The sequence below is a fragment of the Psammomys obesus genome, unplaced genomic scaffold (assembly GCF_907164565.1).
Source record: "Psammomys obesus unplaced genomic scaffold, mPsaObe1.curated_primary_1811, whole genome shotgun sequence".
Taxonomy (NCBI): domain Eukaryota; kingdom Metazoa; phylum Chordata; class Mammalia; order Rodentia; family Muridae; genus Psammomys; species Psammomys obesus.
In genome coordinates this window covers 3744734-3763685 of record NW_026596109.1, presented here as the reverse complement: position 1 = coordinate 3763685, position 18952 = coordinate 3744734, and the positions used below count along the sequence as shown (strand labels likewise).

The 18952-nt window shown below is 41.5% G+C and overlaps 1 protein-coding gene across 1 annotated transcript in view; it reads right to left on the bottom strand.

Annotated features, from left to right (window-relative positions):
• The window catches only part of Ube2u (ubiquitin conjugating enzyme E2 U), a 60482-nt gene that overhangs the window by 41341 nt on the left and 189 nt on the right, over positions 1-18952 (bottom strand). Inside the window, exons 2-5 of the mRNA XM_055628732.1 lie at positions 17075-17156; positions 15906-15998; positions 11297-11394; positions 5467-5587 (exon numbers count right to left, since the gene is read on the bottom strand). Of these exons, the coding sequence (XP_055484707.1) occupies positions 5467-5587; positions 11297-11394; positions 15906-15998; positions 17075-17156 (394 nt within the window). The remainder of the gene's footprint in view (positions 1-5466; positions 5588-11296; positions 11395-15905; positions 15999-17074; positions 17157-18952) is intronic.

The window sequence follows — 18952 nt, the reverse complement described above, 5'->3', positions numbered from 1 at the left end:
TTGGATTCCTCCCTGAGGATAAGGTGGTGAAGACAAGATGATTGAAAGCCCTTGCAAACACTAAGTAAACTGTGAAGTAAAATCTGGGTCTAAGTTTGAGGGGATTTTTCTTTTCATTTGCTACTCCCTCCTGTCAGCTACTAGACTGGACACTGAGGACGCAGTTCTAATCTAAAGTTTATGCCTCCTGAGGTGGTAAAATGAGCTGCCTCCTGTTTCTCATGTATTGACACAAATTTGTATAGTCTAAAATGTGACAATAATTCTTCTTATGGCTTTCCTAGATCTCTTTGGTAACATTTCAGATATATTGTATAAAAGTGACAATTCTTACAATCTTTAAGAGACCTTTTAGCAAGTTTTTGCAGGCAGTTAGTTCCAAGCGGATGTGGTTTTCACACAGGTCCAGATAGACGTACTTCTAATACAGAGCTGAGCAAACTTCCTGCCACTTTCTCCTCCTGGTGTATAAAAGTAGCCACTCCTCCGAGTCAGCAAATTATTCCCCTACTAACCTCAGAAAGTCACTCCTTTTAAGGGGTCCTAGACTCTACTCCCAGAACAGCCAAGATGACAAGTCAGCCGATGCCTAGCAACTGGCTTTGATTTCTACACATTTCCTAACACATGCAAATGAAGTAGTCATTGCTTGTTTGCCTGAGATGTTGGGTGATTGGACTTGCTTTTCTGAATGGTGTGCTGTAAGGATGTTGTCTACTCATGGAGAATAAAAAGAGACTGACTCCACAGGGTCAGTGTGATGGTCAGTCTCCATCGTCAGCCTGATGAGATCTAGTGTCACCCAGGAGATGGGCATCTGGACACGTCTGTGAGGAATTATCTTGATCAGGTTAGCTGTGGCAGAGAGATTCACTCACTTGGTTAGCTCTCTTTCTGGGGCTTCCAGCCTGTAGAATAAACAGGAGAAAGCTAGCTGAGTACCGGCATTCATGACTTTCTGCAATAACTGTGGACGGTGATAACCTTGAACCGTGAGCCAAAACAAACCCTTCCTCACTTGAGTTGCTTTTGTCGGGGCACTTTATTACAGCAACAGGAAAAATGACTAACACGTAAGTTTGGTACTGATGAGTGGGACCTTTGCTGTCAGAAACCGGGCCATATTGTTTTTAGGTCTTTGGAACCGGTTTGAGGGAAGAATGTGCAAGTGTTTGGAGCTTTGAGCCAGAAACGGTCTTTAATGCTGCAAGCAGAGTTTAAATGAGTCTGGTGGGAACCTGAGAAACAAGAATGACCAGAGACATGAGGACAGTGAAAGCCCAGCCTGTGAGGTATCAGAGGGAACAAGGACTCCATCGGGAACTGGGACAGGTTATTCCTGTGACGTTTTGGCCTAGAATCTGGGTTTATTCTGCCTGTGTCCTGAGAACTTGAATGGAGCTGAACTTAAAATTAATGGACTATTTTGTTTGGCAGGGAGAATTTCAAGACCGGAGAGCTTTAGGCTGATGCTGGGGAAATACCTGTAATTGTCTCAGGGAGCAGCACCACGAAAGAAGCTCGTGCTTCATGGAGATAGCAGGGACCTGTTCCAAGGGTAAAACCCACCCACGAGAGGCCAGACCTTGAGAGAATCCAAATTCACTTAAAGGAAGAAAGCCCAAGCCAAAGAGGTTCCTTGCTCTGTTCTACAAGATCGAGGGGTTCACGGTTCTGATCCATAGTTTTAGACAGTGTGTAAGGAGAGAGAGTGTGGCAATGTTGGAGTCCCTGACAGGAGGGCCTGAAGTGGCCAGTGAAGGTGGAGCCTAAGTTACAAGATGTCGGGAGGCTGGGGATGCCAGGATCCTGGGGTGTCTGCAAAGGCAAGCTACAGGCATAGGATGGAGCTAGCACAGCAGTTTCTACATATGCTATGGGCAACAGAGCAGGAGGATTAGGAGGATGTAAACCCACTGAAGCCAAGAAGATCAAATCACGAACTCCAGATGCCAGACGTGGACCTGCAGGATTTGATGTTCTTCCTGCTGGATTTGGGTCTTGCTTTGATTTGATCATTCCTTTTTATCCCCCTGTTCTTCCCTTTTGGATTATGAATGCTTATTCTGTGTCACTGTATATTAGAAGTATTAAACTTCTTTTCCTTTTAGAGGAGTTAACAACTAAAGGATTTGCTTGAGTTTTAGGTGGGGTGAGAACTTTGGAGTTTTAATTGGTGGAAGTGTTAGTGACTACGGGGACATTTGAAGCTGGATTGTATTTTGTAGTATGAGTTGAACATGAGAGTTTAGGGATAAGAGTAGAAGATATTAGATGAAAGTCAAGATCCAGCTATACCACTCCTAAGCATATATCCAAAATATGCTCAAGTATACAACAAGAATATTTGTTCAACCATGTTCATAGCAGCTTTATTCATAATAGTCAGAATCTGGAAACAACCCAGATGTTTCTCAATTGAGGAATGGATACAGAAATTGTGGTACATTTACAAATTGTGGTACACTCAGCAATTAAAAACAAGGAAATCATGAAATTTGCAGACAAATGGTGGGAACTAGAAAAGATCATCCTGACTGAGGTATCCCAGAAGCAGAAAGACACACATGGTATATACTCACTTATAAGTGGATATTAGACATATAATATAGGATAAACAAACTAAAATCTGTACACCTAAAGAAGGTAAGCAAGAAGGAGGATCCTGGGTAAGATGCTCAATTCTCATTCAAAAAGGTAAACAGAATAGACAGAAGAAGGTGAAAACGAAGAACAAGACAGGAGCCTACCCACACAGGGCCTCTGAAAGAATCTACCCAGCAGGGTATTAAAGTGGATGCTGAGACTCAGCCAAACTTTGGGCAGAGTGCAGGGAACTTTATGAAAGAAGGGGGAGATGAAAGACCTGGAAGGCTCTTCAGCTCCATGAGGAGAACAACAGAACCAAAAAATCTGGGCCCAGGGGTCTTTTCTGAAACTGATACTCCAACCAAGGACCATTCATGGAGATAACCTAGAACCCCTGTACAGATATAGCCCATGGCAGCTCAGTCTCCAAATGGGTTCCCTAATAAGGGGAACGGGGACTGTCTCTGACATGAGCTCAGTGGCTGGCTCTTTGATCACCTTCCCCTGAGGGCTGGGCAGCCTTACCAGGCCACAGAGGAAGACCATGAAAGACAGTCCTAATGAGACCTGATAGGCTAGGGTCAGATGGAAGAGGAAGAGGTCCTCCTTTATCAGTGGACTAGGGAAGGGGCATGGGAGGAGATGAAGGAGGGAGGAAAAGTGGGATTGGGAGGGTATGAAGGTGGGGGGCTACAGCTGGGATACAAAGTGAATAAATTTTAATAAATAAAAAATTATATTAATAAAAAAGTGATGTAATTGGGTATCATATTGACAAGGGATATAGCTGTAATGATTAATCTCTACTGTCAACTTGAGAGTTAGAATCTTCTAGAAGATAGACCTCTGGGCATGTCTGTGTGATAGTCTCTAGATTAACTGAGGTGGATAAAACCATCAGCTGTGGGTAGCACCATTCTCTGGGGTTGTATCCTACATCAGCATTCATCGCTCTCTGCTTCTTGCCCATACATGCAACGTGACCAGCTGCCTCATGCTTTTATCCCTGTGACTTCCTCACCACAGTGGACTGTAACCTCCAACTGAAAACTAAACTAAACTCTTTCTTCCTTAAATTGCATTGAAAGATTATTCTTGTCACAGAAATGGGGAAAGTAAGACAGCCAGTGTTCTTGTTTGTTTTTATCTGAGTCAAGATCTTGCTGCATAGCTAAGGCTAGCCTTGAGTTCACCCATCTTTTGGTCTCTGCTACCCAAGTACTGGAATGGTAAGTATGTGCCACCATGCTTTTGATTTCAAGTTTATCTCACAGTAGGGCAAAACTGGAATCTATTCTATAAAGTCATTTATTATAGGAAATTCTTTAAACCCAGTTTTAAAAATTGCTGTTTGCCAGCACATGGACATAACTTAACTGTATACAGTATTTCTTTGTAATGAGGATATAGTAGGTTTCAGTGAAAGGGTAAATACTACGTATTCTTCATTCATCTTACAAATATTTACTGAGAACCAGTAGTATTCTAGAGAACTTATCTGGATGGTACAGAATACTGGTAGAGCAATGCCATTCCTCTGTGCATGTGTCAACTTCAAAAGTGCCAGCAAAAGCAGGAAGAACTCGGAAAAGAGAAGAATATACATCTGGAGGCATTAGAGAATACTTCTGATTAATACTGCTTAATTTGTATCAGATCCAAAAGCCCTTGGAGGAGGAAAAATTGAACTTGACCACGATGGTACAAGCTATTACAAGCCTTATGAATGGACTGGGGTGAGTGGGGTCTGTGAAGGAAAGTGGAGGTGGGACTGATAAAAATACAAGAGAAGGGCTGGACAGATGGCTCAGTGGTTAAGAGCACCGTCTGTCCTTCCTAAAGGACCAGGGTTCAATTCCCAGCACCCACATGGCAGCTCACAACTGTCTGTAACTCCAGTTCCAAGAGATCTGGTACTTTCACACTAATGCACATAAAATAAAATTAAATAAATTATTAAAAATACAAGAGAAGAAGTATTCGAAGTGCTTAGAGTCTGCTGGTTGGAGAGGCAATTGTACTAGTGTGCCAGGTTGCTGCACGCCTCTAGGAGGGGCGGGATAGGTAAGAAAGAACTATGTCTCACTGCTGGCTTGTGGGAAAGCCTTCTGGGCTTCGCTGGCTAGAGACACAACACAGGAAAATGGAGGTGGGAGGAGCCAGCCCAAAGAGTGGAGGATGCTGGCAGGGACCCAAGGATATCAACAGCTGACTAGAAGGCTGGAGAACTTCCGGTGTCCTTCCCACGGGACTATTAGAAGAAATATCTGGGAAAGAAATGCCCAGGAAAAAAAAATGCGGAATAATTTGTTAAACAAGAGGAAAGGCGGCCATGGCCAGCACCATCTGGGGTACCATGAGAAGAGACTGGGAAACCTTCATTTCAGATGTGAGGATTACGGCTAGATGCCATAAGATAATAGGGCTGATGAACTTTAATTGACAGCATCCAGCTGTACCCCTGACATGACCACAGCATGGAAATACACTGGGCTTAAATGATCTTTCAGAAAGGAGCACACTGTGCAGGCAAGATGGCTCAGGAGGTGAAATCTTCCGCTACATGGGCCTGATGACATGTGTTCAATAACAGGAGAGAACTGACTCCCTCAAGTGTCCTTCCCACCGCTACACAGGTACTGTGCCTGCCTACGCATGTAAACAACATGTTGGTAATAAACAAAATTAAAAAAATTAAGATTTGACGAGTAGCTATAGGAAAGAAAATTAAATGTCACTTCATTACTAAAAATGATACAGAAAATATTAAAACATTCCTTATATGTCACTTATTTTCTCAATGGTGGACTTGCTTTACTTTAAACATTTCGTGTATAGATGCTCATTGCCAAGGAAAAGTACCCAAGTAATTCTTACGTGGTGATTTTGGCTGTATTAATTTCTGAGTTACTTCTTGATACGCAGTCTCATCTCTCATCAAGAGTCGGGCTGCTTCCAAATTCACTGGAGCATCCAGGATAGGGTTAGAAAGCAACACCTAAAAGAAAACACAACAAACAAGTCTAAAATAAAAGTTTCTTGGAATAACAAGAAAACTAATACACATAAACTCAACAAACATTTAGTAAGTGCCTAGTATGTATAGTCCTGGAGATAGTTACAGAGATATGAAACACGGAACAGCCAGGCGGTGGTGGCGCACACCTTTAATCCCAGCACTCCGGAGGCAGAGGCAGGTGGAGCTCTGTGAGTTCAAGGCCTAGAGAGCAAGTGCCAGGGCAGCCAGGACTGCACAGAGAAACCCTGTCTTGAAAACAAATAGCTCAACAAATAAAAGTAGTAAAAAAGGATCCTGGGCAACTCATTCTGTCTTGGTTTTATACTGTGTATTTATGAAACACTGGGACTAAAGCATCAGGGTTTTTTCCCTATAGCATTCATTCCTAGCATAAATTTAAATTGGACTTTCATGTAAAGTAAACTAAGCATTGGAGAACAGGTAACATATGTACTGGAGTTTACACATACGTCTCTACCCCTTCAGGTCATTAAATGATTAGCTTAGTATCAGCAACAGGTTTCTAGGATTGTGTCACTGCCACAAATTAGTCCAAGATGTAGGACTAGTTTCCAGATTGAACGAGTCAGAAGATGAGCATCAGCAGGCTGGGCTCATGTCAGAGATTCTGGACAGAATGTCTTTATGTCCATCCATGTCCGAGGTTGGCAGAATTCAGGTCCTTGCAGCTGTAGGCCTGAGATCTCATTATCCAGAGTGTTAGCTGTGTACCACATTCTGCTCCTAAAGATGTGCCTTCAGTCCTTGCCTTTGACATTTAGCATCTCAGAGCCAGCCATGGTATGAGAGAACCTCCTTGAGGTTGGAACCTGGCTTTTCCTCTGGCCCCATCCCTTCCACAGCCTTTGCTTTTCTACCATCTAATGCTAAGAGACCGTAAACACTTTGAGTAGTATAAATTAACCTTCATGTGTTAAGGTCAGCCGACTGATAGCCAAAAATCTATATGTATACCATTCACAGTAGTTTGTAGGTTAGTGTCTTGGGGGAACCTCTTTAAGATGCTGCACCCCACAAAGTCCATGCATCTAGGCCAAACAGAGGACCAGTGGTGACCAAAATCTCTTGCTAGACTATGACCTGTGTATTAGTAACCTCAAAACTTGCTTTGCACTATACTGCCAATATTTATTTCATAATTCAACATTTTGAGCAACGTGTTTTATAACATGCAGGTTAATAGAATATAGTCCAAAGAATTACCGCATGTATTACTACTTGTGCCAGTTTGCTTTTGCTCGTCAACGTGACACAAACTGGAGCCATCTGGGAAGAGGGAACCTCAGCTGAGGAAATGCCTCCATCAGCTTCTCCCGTGGGCAAGCCTGTGGGGCATTTTCCTGATGAATGATTGATGGGGGAGGGCCCAGCCCACTGTAGACAGTGCCACCTCCGGATAGGTGGTTCTGGGCTGCATCTCGCCGAGCAAAGCACTCCCTCATGGTCTCTGCTTCTGTTCCTGACATGGCTTCCCCCTGTGACGGTCTGTGATCAGAAAGGGTAAGTAAACCCTCTCATCTCCATGTTAATTTTGGTTAATGTCTTAACCCAGCAACAGATAAACAAACTAGGACACTACTAGAATACCTAAATGTAGATGCAGAGCCAAATGGGTAATGACGGCTTGGAAGTTAGGAAAAGAGTCAGGCAGGCAAGATAGCCCAGCGGTTAAAGACACTTGCCACCAAGCCCGAATACCTAAGTTTGATCCCTGAACCGGCATTGTGGAAGGAGAACGGACTCCTACAAGCTTTCCTCTGACCTCTACCTGTGTTTCATGGCCTGCCACTCCTAAGTAAAGAGACAAATGTAAGAAAGTTACATTAAAAAACAAAAGTCACGTGCGGTGGCACATTTCTTAGGAGATGGAAGCAGGAGGTGGTGAATTTGAGGCTGACCAGGACTACATTGTGAGACCCTACCTCAAAACAAAAAAAAACAGGGCAAGAGAGGTGGTTCCTGGGTAAAGGCGCTTGCTGCCGAGCTGCGCTGCCTGAGTTTGATCCCAAGGAGAAGAAACTTCTCCAGCAAGTTTGTCCTTTGACCCCTGCATGCACGCTGTAGCACCTACACAAGTCAATAATGAATGCACACAGAAAGCCACAAGCAAAACCAAAACAAAAATTATAGGAATTATGGCAGACTTTCACTAATGAAAGTAATCATTTGACATCTGATATTTCAAAACCGACCAGAATTCTCCGTTATTACTGGCGTGTTTTTTTTTTTTTTTCCTCTTAGGGAAGCACATTCAAGCTATGTTTCCACAATCATAATAATTGCTTGAATAAGGATTCAGTGTGGGTCCCAAAGTGCAGGTGGGAAGCAGATGAAACCAATCTTCAGGAGCGAGCGTTTGGTCTCCGGCTGGGGAGAGAGTCTTACTGATCAAGGCACACCTGAAAATTTTCATTGCGTATTTTCTCCTTAACTGCTGTGTGTGAGGCTTTTTCACGAAGCATAGACACAGGGATTGCATATATTTGATGATTTTTAAAAATCGGTGTATTAGTATATGCTATTAGTATAGTTATTAGGATATTAGTATATCGCAAGTGAGTTGTGCTGCTAAAGGAGCCAAAGAGGACAAAGGCTCAGTTTTTAAGTTAGCCACGTGGTGCTGGCATTTCACTAGCAAGAAGCTCTTCAGGGGATAAACAGAAAGCTCTGGAGGATCTTCAGTAAGTGAGGAAATCCATTTGACTGCAGCCCATGGCTTTGAAAGTCGTTTTGTAGAAGGGTTAATATTTACCTTTTTTCCTTTTTTTTTGTACTAATTACAGTTATTTACTTTGTATCTCAGCTGTAGCCCCCTCCCTCATTCCCTTCCAATCCCATCCTCCTTCCCTCATCTCCTCCCATTCCCCTCTCCAAGTCCACTGATAGGGGAGGTCCTCTTCCCCTCCGTCTGACCCTAGCTTATCAGGTCTCATCAGTCTTCCTCTGTGGCCTGGTAAGGTTGCTCCCCCACCTCAGGGGGAGGTGATCAAAGAGCCAGCCACTGAGTTCATGTCAGAGACAGCCCCTGTTTCCCTTACTAGGGAACCCACTTGGATATTGAGCTGCTATGGGCTACATCTGAGCAGGGGTTCTAAGTTATATCCATGACAACAAGGACATTTGCTCAACCATGTTTATCGCAGCTTTATTCATAATAGCCAGAACCTGGGAACAACCCAGATGTCCTTCAACTGAGGGATACAGAAATTGTGGTACATTTACACTATGGAATACTACTCAGCATTTTAAAACAAGGAAATCATGAAATTTGCAGGCAAATGGTGGAACCTAGAAAAGATCATCCTGAGTGAGGTATCCCAGAAGCAGAAAGACACACATGGTATATACTCACTTATAAGTGGATATTAGACATATAATATAGGATAAACAAACTAAAATCTGTATACCTAAAGAAGCTAAGCAAGAAAGAGGACCCTGGGTAAGATGCTCAATCCTCACTAAGAAAAACAAATGGGATAGACATTGAAAGAAGGAGAAAACAGGAAACAGGACAGGAGCCTACCCACAGAGGGCCTATGAAAGACTCTACCCAGCAGGGTATTAAAGCAGATGCTGAGACTTATAACCAAACTTTGGGCAGAGTGCAGGGAATCTTATGAAAGAAGCAGTAGATGGTAAGACATGGAGAGGACAGGAGCTCTACAAGGAGAGCAAAAGAACCAAAAAAATCTGGATCCAGGGGTCTTTTCTGAGACTGATACTCCAACCAAGGACCATTCATGGATAATATTTACCTTTTTATATTATGTGGAATTCGAAATTTTCTAATTATTTAAGAATGCAATTTTTTTTTTAGTGGAGAAATCAGTATTTTAAAAATATTGTAAATGATATTTAAAATACCATCTGTGAACAGCAACAGTATAGCTTTTAGAACTATGGGCTTTTTTTTTTTTCATTTAAAAGGAAGCAGGCAGTAATTATGGCTTGTGGTTTGTATCATCCATTACTAGTAGACACTGTTCGCAGACAGTGATTTAAATAAAACTGCTAAATAGTAAATGAAAACTCAGTTCCTTGGCACCTTTCAGTAGGGGTATAGTCCAGTAGAAAACAGTTCAGGAAGGACATAGTATATGCACTGACATATCACAGGGTTTGGATGGAAATCTGAATACTGTTGGGTACCTGGCAAAGCAAGCCCCCTCCAAACCACAGCCATAATCCTGCTCTAGGAAAAGTAATCAGAAAAGACGTATGAAAGAGACTCGCTTGACCTGACCTGATGGTGATGTGAAGAGCCCCTTAATATGAAGATCCTGGGAAGAAGGGGGATGGGTGGCCATCTTATGGGGAGGGCTCAGCTTTACTTGAGGTTCAGGCATTGCTTGGATTTGTACTGTTAAGACTTTACAACTTTGTAAATTCTCTTTGATCTGAATTACATCAAGCAGTGTGAGCGCAGAAAATCACAGGGACGCAAACGGAAGCAGCATTCATTGCATATTATGATTTGGAGCTCAAATGCATGAAGCAGGTCTTCTGTTCTGGGACAGGCTTTGCACTGAAAATCGTAGAATATGTGGGAGCCGATGGATGGTTCTAAACAGAAACTTAGAAGCAGAGATCGGAAGAAGTATAAATAAGATTGGAATTAGAATTTTTCTGTATATATACCTATACAGATACACAAACATGCACACACACTCACATATATACATACATATATGTATGTATGTAATTTTATGTGCTTGGCTGTGCTCCATATGCATGCCTGGGGCTGTAGAGACCAGAAGAGGGTACTGGTTCTCCTGGAACTGGAGTTACAAATAGCTGTTAGCTACCATGTGGGTGCTGGGAAATGAACTTGGGTCTTCTGCAAGCACAGCAAATGCTTTTAACCGCTGAGCCAACTTGCCAGCCCCGTGTTGCAAATGTCTCTATCAGAACCCAGTCTCACACTGGCAGATGCTTAACACTTGTTTGTGGAATGAATGAATACATGAACTGAATCATTTGAAAAGTTACATTTTACTCTGTTAAGATGATTCATCAGAGTAGCAACTATTTTATTTTCATGAATAACAATTAGCAATTATATTATAATTCTGGTGAAAATTTCCTATTATATTAAAATTATTCTCCAGGTGTTCCAGATGGTCAAAACTTAATAATTTATCATCACCAATATTACTGATGATAAGTAGATTCCTGGGGAGGCTATCGTTAACCTTTACCTGAGCAGTCAAAACAATGTTACTGAAATAATTAAATTTTTCATTAGATGAGAAAGTTGGACAGTTATGGCTAAGGGTTACCATAAGATGGAGGTATATGCTTCTAAAGATGTGATCCTGTGGTGAATGTGGCATTTGGGAACCAGACATTGACCGGAGGAAAGAGTATCTGTGTCATTATTCACCAGGTTTGATATGAACTTGTAAGAGAGAGAGGGGGAGAGAGAGAGAGCGCAGCTAGTACTGTCTGGAGCACAGAAGAAAGCTGAATATGTGTTAAAGTGTTAAGTTAGGCATGGTGGTGCATGCCTGTAATTCCAGCCCCCCAGGAGGTGGAGGCAGGAGAATCACGAGTTCAAAGCTAGCTTAGGGCGACATAGTGAGGACCTGTATTAAAGAGACCCCCCCGCACTCTCTCTCTCTCTCTCTCACACACACACACACACAGTTACAATAACAGTATTCTTACCTGTAGAGCAAGCAAGATGCTGCTTAGTGTATAATTTGTGTCCCACATCTCATGGTTTTCCAAAAAGTCTATGCTGGGCTGACCGGTAGATGGGTCTACTGTATTAAAATAATGCATTGATGTCATCATCCAGAACATATGAAGCATCATAATGATACATCAAGAAAATTATTGCTTCTACCCTTCTTTCTTTTTTCCCTATTTCTTACAATGGCAAACACTGGATGGATATCTAGGGTCGGCCAGCTTTTGTGTTTATCTGATTTACAGGCACCTGTGTGGCAATTTCATGCTAGCAATTTCAAACTTAGGTTATTTTATTTGAGGCGTGTGTGTGTGTGTGTGTGTGTGTGTGTGTGTGTGTGTGTTTCAAAGCCAGGTCCTTCTGTTTGCACAAATGCAGCCTCAAAACTAGATTTTAATTACAAAAACAACAGTGGACTTGGGGGGGGGGAAGCATACAAGAAAATATACAGTAAAATATGAATGTTCCCTGCCTAACAATTCTACTCTTAAGTCACATTGATTTACAATCTTCCATCTGTATAAATACTTATAAGTGCTCACGTGTTTATCAGATGGAATGATAGTTTTAAAAATAAATCCGCAACATATTTCTAGGCTTCTTTATTTTCAGATGTGAGCAAGTTTTTAATTGAAAGAGTAATCTAAGTGTGAGAAATGTATGAGTTCTGAGGGCCCCCATGAAAGAATGGCGGAGTCACTGAGGTTAAGCACAGCTCAGGTTACACTCCAGGTTACACAGCTCATGGTGCGCTCCGTTCGTGCCATGGGCACAATCTCATTCAGTTCATGTTCTCTCCACTTCATAGATGAGGGCACAGAGGTTTAGTGAGGGGGTTTGTTCAAGTCTCTAGAGCCGAAGAGGCTGCATGAAGGTTTGAACCAAAGCAGCACAACCCTTGGATGTACGTGGCCCCTGTTCATTTAGCTACAGTTCTTAAGAATGAGACCTGAGACCAAGTGGTTGGGTGAAGCTTCAGGAGTTGTAAGGATGCACTGGCTGAGTTCTGAGGCCCCCGCTTTCAGTGTCTGGCCATAGGCAAATCACCAAGTGAATGTGGTCCCATTCTGTTTCCATCTGCCTCTGCTGGCGGTGTGGAGTTCTGCTTTCCCAGTTTAGAAAGTTACATTACTGAGGGCAGCTGAAGTGAAGAATATGGTTCAAGGGGTGACCCACCTAGCAAGTATTGTTGCAATAATCCCTTGGAATCAGCATTTTTTTTTTCTGTTTTACTGTGAACTATTGTTTCGTTGATTGTTTCTGTAGACTTCCACTCTGTCTTTTCTTGAACACTGCTCAGTGGTTTCTAGACGTTTTCACACTTCTTCTCTGAAGCACAGAACCTCTCTGGCCAACTATTGATTGGCTGGCAAAATTTCTACTAATGGGTTTCCTTTACTGTCCTCAGCACTTCCGTTAGGTTTCCATAAAGCCTTTGCAATTCAGCCGAGGACGAAACTGTATTTTCTTGGCGTTCGTGCAGATTGTTGCACAGCACGCGGAGAAAACCGTCCATTTCTCTTTCTTGATCTTGGAATCGAGAGGATCAGCCACGGGTTCATTAATCGGTCCTTGCAGCACAGCTGTGCTTTGTGCTGCTAATGATTGTTCTTCCAGTATCCTACCAGAAATCTGGGAAACACGAGCTGACACGTTCTCTGGGATAGACACGAGAGATTCAAGTGTTGTCATGGTAATGGTGTGTAATTCAGAGAGAGACACTGAAGGTGTCCAAGAGAAGGTTACCAAACAGTGTCTTACAAGCTTCTAGACTGGCCTTTTGCGTTGCACTGCCATCCTTAATTAATACTTCCCTGTTATTGAACATTCTGGGTTTGTTGTTTGTTTGTTTGTTTTTGCCAAAAATATCCTGAGCTTCAGCACTGTGTTTATCAATTGCTATCTTAAACTCCAGTTTAGAATGGAGACCAGATCCATCCCTGGTGGTGTCTTGAACTGCCTTAAGCAACTTGCTGGCGTTATCATGAAGTTTCTCCTGAGTTCTTTCCAAAACCGAAACAAGTTGTAATTTTGTTTCCCCGATAATGTTGCTGAGTGGTTTTAAGTCCCTTGGTATTGCTTTGCAGGTTAGATTTACATTGGTCAAATTCATTCTAGTATCCACAAATAACTGGGTGGCCTTACTGAGCTCCTCCTCAAGAAGCCAACTCAACAATTTGTTCCTCCTGAGCAGCTAATTTTCCATCCATGGCTCTGCATCTCACCACCGCCTGAATGTTTTTGTCCTTCTTCTCTTTCTTCTTGGAAGAAAAACTCGGCCGAGACACCATGATGGTGACACCAAATCTGTAGGCCTGGCGGTGACTCTGACACTGTTGAGAATCAGGCACCCGCCTCCTCTCCCTGGGTGCTACTGCAGCCAGAAGGACCAGGACTTGCAGCTCAGAGTCCACGAGGTCCAGGCGTCTGGCCATGGTGGAGAGACGGAACTGGAGGCTGGTCTCTGCCCAGAAACCAGCAACGATTCAGTTCCGAGCCTCGTTTTGTAAAAGGCAGTATATTTATTTATTAAAAATTACATTCATTTATTTGTGTGTGTGCACATGCAAGCATGCACGCATACATATGTACTCCAATACATGCCTAGAGGTCAGAGGACATCTTGTGGGAGTTGGTTCTCCTTCTGCCATGTGAGTTTTGGGGATTGTCAGGCTGGTCAGCAATGCTGGCCCCCCCCAGATAGGTTTATTAAAGAGAGATGTAAACACCTATTATGTGCCAAGCAATGATGAATCCAGGGACACTGCAGTGAGCAAGAAAATCCAGCTTTCACAGGTCTTCCTTTTTCTACATAGGGGAAAGATGTAGTATGAAGAAAGTTTCACTTAAACACTTGTTATGTAAAAAAATTCCTATGTCAACCGACATTGTCATTGTAATATGTTCCCTGTATGCACAGGTTCAAAATCTGTGGACTCAACTGAAGATCAAAAACATTCAGAAAAAATAGCATTCATACCAAACTTGTCCAGGCTTTTTTTGTTGTTGTTGTTGTTTTTTGATCACTATTTTTGAAACAATATAACATATAAATCATACACATTGCATTTTTACCGTTAAAAATAATCCAAAGATGATTTGAAGTATATGCGAGAGATTGCAACAAAGCTATGGGTTAAGTTGGGAATGAGCATCCTTCAATATAACGTACTCTTGTGCTACTATTCTACAGAATAATCTCTATAAACCTGCATTTTAGCCTGAAGAAAATACATGTGTTTTATATCTGACTGGAAATTGCCAAATCTCTTCCCTAAAAAGTCACCATTATGTCAAAGAATAATGTCTGCCTAAGCTTACTAAAATTTTGTTTTAATGTCTTTTAACATTTTATAAACAGGCCAGGCATGGTAATCTTTAGCCCCAGGCAGAGGCAGGTGTATTTCTGTGAGTTCAAGGCTAGCCCAGTCCACAAAGCAAGTCCAGAACAGCCAGGGCTGTTACACAGAGAAACCCTGTCTCAGAAAAGCCAAAAGAAAGAGAAAGAAAGAAAGGAAGAAAAAAAGAAAGAAAGAAAAGGAGAAAGGAAAGAAGGAAGGAAGAAAGAAATTTGTGAGCAGAAGTATTGAATCACAATATTTTATGTTTTAATTTACATCTATTTTCTTTGTAATGAGACTGACTTGTGTTTCCTCTACCCAGTGTTTGTTCATGGATTGCACAATGCTTTCTGCTAGTTCACGAGAGTTCTTTATGTACAGATATTCTGTTCTGAGGATCTTAAATGGTCTCCAAGTTCCCAGGATGTGGTGTTGTTACTTTTTAGTTTGTTTATAATGTGTGTAGCTACAGATGTCTTTAAAAGTTTTTGTAGTTTAAATGTTATAGTTTTCAGTAGTTTCATAGAAAGGCTACCATACAAGTCCACAAACAGTAATATTACATTGTGTAAGAAAAAAAAAACAAAAAACCAAAAAAACAGTACTTCAGAAAATGGCTTTACCTATAACTCAGCACAGAAACCTAATGTATTTTCTTTGTCAACAGTTAAGTTGTCTGCTTATTATTTTTATAAAGTGAAAAATTATGCTTAACTAAAATAATAAACAACTCACGGATATTTGCAATTTTCGACTATTTAATTCGATCTTTTACAGAATGTATAAGAATGCAGGAAAAGGGGCTGGGGAGACGGGCTCCTCAGCATTCCTGAGTTTGGTTCCCAGCACTCACACTGTTGACTCCCCTACCTCCAGGGGCTCCAAAGCCCTCTTCTGGCCTCCAGTGGCACCACATCCATGTGTACAATCCCCCAACCCCTGCTTCACATAAATACATAATTAAAAATAAAAATTTTAAATGCAGGAAAAAGACCATGCCATTTAAAGTAAACCTAGGTTCAAAACCATATGTGACATCTCAACTACTGGAAAAATGTGTACACAGGAAAATGAGAATGGGTTTGGTAAAATATTGAACATGGCTTCGTTAACCATCAGGATCCAAAGAGATTGCCAATTCTTCTGCCTCTTAAAAGTTTTTTTTTTTTTTCCAATGAGTAATCTTATTTTATCAGTTGCTAAAGAAAAAGCCACAATAGTGAGTGCCTCACTTAGTCCTTACCATTTGGATGAAAAGGAATTGTTACAAATTTCACAACTGGAGGAACAAAGTTGTACTCTTCTGTAAAATCTATTGTCAGGTCGAAGACAAATCCTGTAATGTAGAAAGGAACAATTCTATTAAAGTGTGATGGTCAGTTCTAGCTGGACTGAACACTGGAGGCCCCACTAGGATTAAACCTATTCATAATTTTCTTTTTCCCTTAAATGTCATTTTCTTCTTCAAATTTTATATCATTTGTTTCTTTCTCTATTGTGTAAGTGTGTGTGTGCGTGTGTGCATGCGAGTGTGTAGGGAACCAGCTGGCCAGAGTTCTCCATTTCTACCACGAGGGGCCTGGGGAAGGAACTCATAACATCAGGCTTGGCAGCAACTGCTCCTGCGTAGCCATATCAAATCACCGCATGCTTCCCCATAACTTTCTTAAACTCCTTCACACTGCACAGACCATTCTGCACTGCAGAGCAGATCCTGTACCACCTAACCAAAACCAAAAATCAGTCTCCCCACAGCTCTGTCACTTCATGACCTCTGACCCCTTCCTACTGCCTCTTCTGGTATTGGCTAAACTCGCCCTCCCCAGAATCTGCGGCAACCTTTCCTGCCTGTAGCATGAATGTTCTTTCCCCTTTGAACTTGGCTGATGCTCACCTGCCAACCCAAATGTCGCTTCCTTAGAAAGCCTGGCTGACTCCTGCAGGTGTGATGGCTGATCTCCCTCCCTTCTTTGGCATTCTCTCCAAAATCCATAGCAAAACAGATTTTACTGTCTTGGTTGCTTTATGTGCCTGTCTCGCCCACTTCAGCCAAAGAATCTCTTTTAAATAAGTAACTGAAAAAAACTCATGAATTTTGTTAATTTTCGTGAGACTATCGAGTTTCACAGGGGGCTGGTTTCCTTGAGAATTTGGCTTCTGGAGATTTAGGGAAAAACCATAAAGGGAACACCAAGAAATAACTATAGAAAACTGAAGTCAACAGGAATTTTGATAGATATTCTCCGATCTTATGAGACTGTTGGCAGACATTCTTGATAAATATACTTTATTGTATTTGTTTCTTAAAAATATAGTAACATTAAGGATGGGAGTGAGGTCCTGGATTTGCTCCCTAGATCATCTCTTTATCTCTCTACCTCTCTTTCTCAGATTGATTTTAAAAACACGAACCTTCCCAAATTGAATTCTGAAGTCCTTTGAGCTCAGCTTTCCAACTCATCATATCATGATTTATGGGAATAGCAGTAATCCCCTGTCATTAAAAATAAACGAACAAATAAATAAATGAAAGCAGACTGAAATATGTATCATAGTTTTGAAAATCAGATACTGGGTTACACTGAATTTAAAAATTCTGACTTTTTTTCTTGACAGTTCATTTGTTGATACAGAGAGGTGCTGTATGCCTTGAGGCAGATGTAAAGAAACACACAAACTAACATTAAATTAAAAACAAATTGCAAAGGGCCCAGTGGCACACGCCTATAATCCCAGCACTCGGGGAGTCAGAGGTAGGCAGATCTCTGTAAATCTGAGGCCAGCCTGGTCTACAAAAATGATCCAAAACAGTTAAGGCAACACAGAGAAACCCTGTCTCGAGAAACAAAAAAAAAGAAAAACCCAAACTAACCAACCAACCAACCAACCAAACGAACAACAACAACAACAAGAACAAATTGTTAGGAATAGAAATCACTAGTGGAAATAAAAAGGCATCAGTGGGCTGTATGTCTTCTCAGTTAGAAAAGAAGGAACCAGTTGGCAATTGGAAAGTGCGTGTTTCCTGAAAGTTTCTGAAGATGATTTGGAAGCTACATGGAAGGCATGATGTAGAAACACTTTTCTTAAAAAACTCCAAACTCGTGTCCATTACCTGTGCTTATGAGTGATTTTTTTTTTCTTCTGTTACAAACGAGAATTTAAAGCCAAATGGTTTTATGGTTCTAACTTCATCATGAATTTTTGTTTGTTTCTGGTAATGGATAAGTGCATAAAAATATATTCAATAGTAAAAGTGCAAAATGCAGGGGGACACTCTATAATGTCTGTTCTAAACAGCCATTCTAACTGTTTGGAAGTTCACTGGAATGCATTTACTTTAGGTCTGGTTAATTTCAATGTGAGAAATTTTTAAAATTTGCTTTTCATATTAAACTTTATAAAACTTACTTAAGAAAATTAAAATTCCAAGATTGTTCTTTCCCCACACTCAAGTGTTGTCTCCACGAAGAGACAAGAATGTGCTTCACAGACAACCTTAGCAGCTGTGCTGAGTGAACTTGAGTAAGTTCAGCCCAGTGCGTCTGAGCCAGCATAGTGAATAGGTGTGCTAGGTGACTGTCAGGGGGAGCACTGTGTCTGTTTGTATACACTCTCTGTACCGACAGAGGCCATCACTAAACTCTATCGCGCCAGAGAACAGCTACAGAAGTGGCATTCGGCATGAGGGGCACAATGTTCGGTCCAGCCTAAGCATCTCCGGGGAGGGCTTTTGTTCTTTCTCTTTTAATGTGTTTATAGTAGGAGTGAAATAGAACACGTATTCTGAACTAACAAGGGCCACGCTATTTTGGGGACCACTGCACACACTCGTCTCCTGATGACTTTGTTTCTGTGTTTGCTTTTTATTGTACTTCCCCTCTCTCCCTCTCATCCTTCATATATTAGTCCATAGCACAAATGAATGCCAATAACTTCACCTGTGACATTGGGGCAAAGGGTATTTTTTTTTCTGTTGTATTAAAATTAGAAGGCAAAGAAAAAGTTCTAGAGAGTATGCAGTAGAAGACAAAAAATGAAGAACAAAGGACCAGAAAAATGATGTAGTGGGCCAGGAGTTACAGGGGCACGCCTTTCATCCCAGCACTCGGGAGGCAGAAGCAGGCAGATCTCTGTGAGTTCAAAGCCAGCCTGGTCTACAAAGGGAGTTCCAGGACAGCCAGGGCTGTTCCACAGAGAAACCCTGTCTGGAAAAACAAAACAAGCAAACCAAAACCAAAACCAAAAAAAAAAAAAAAAAAAAAAAAAAAAAAAAAAAAAAAAAAAAAA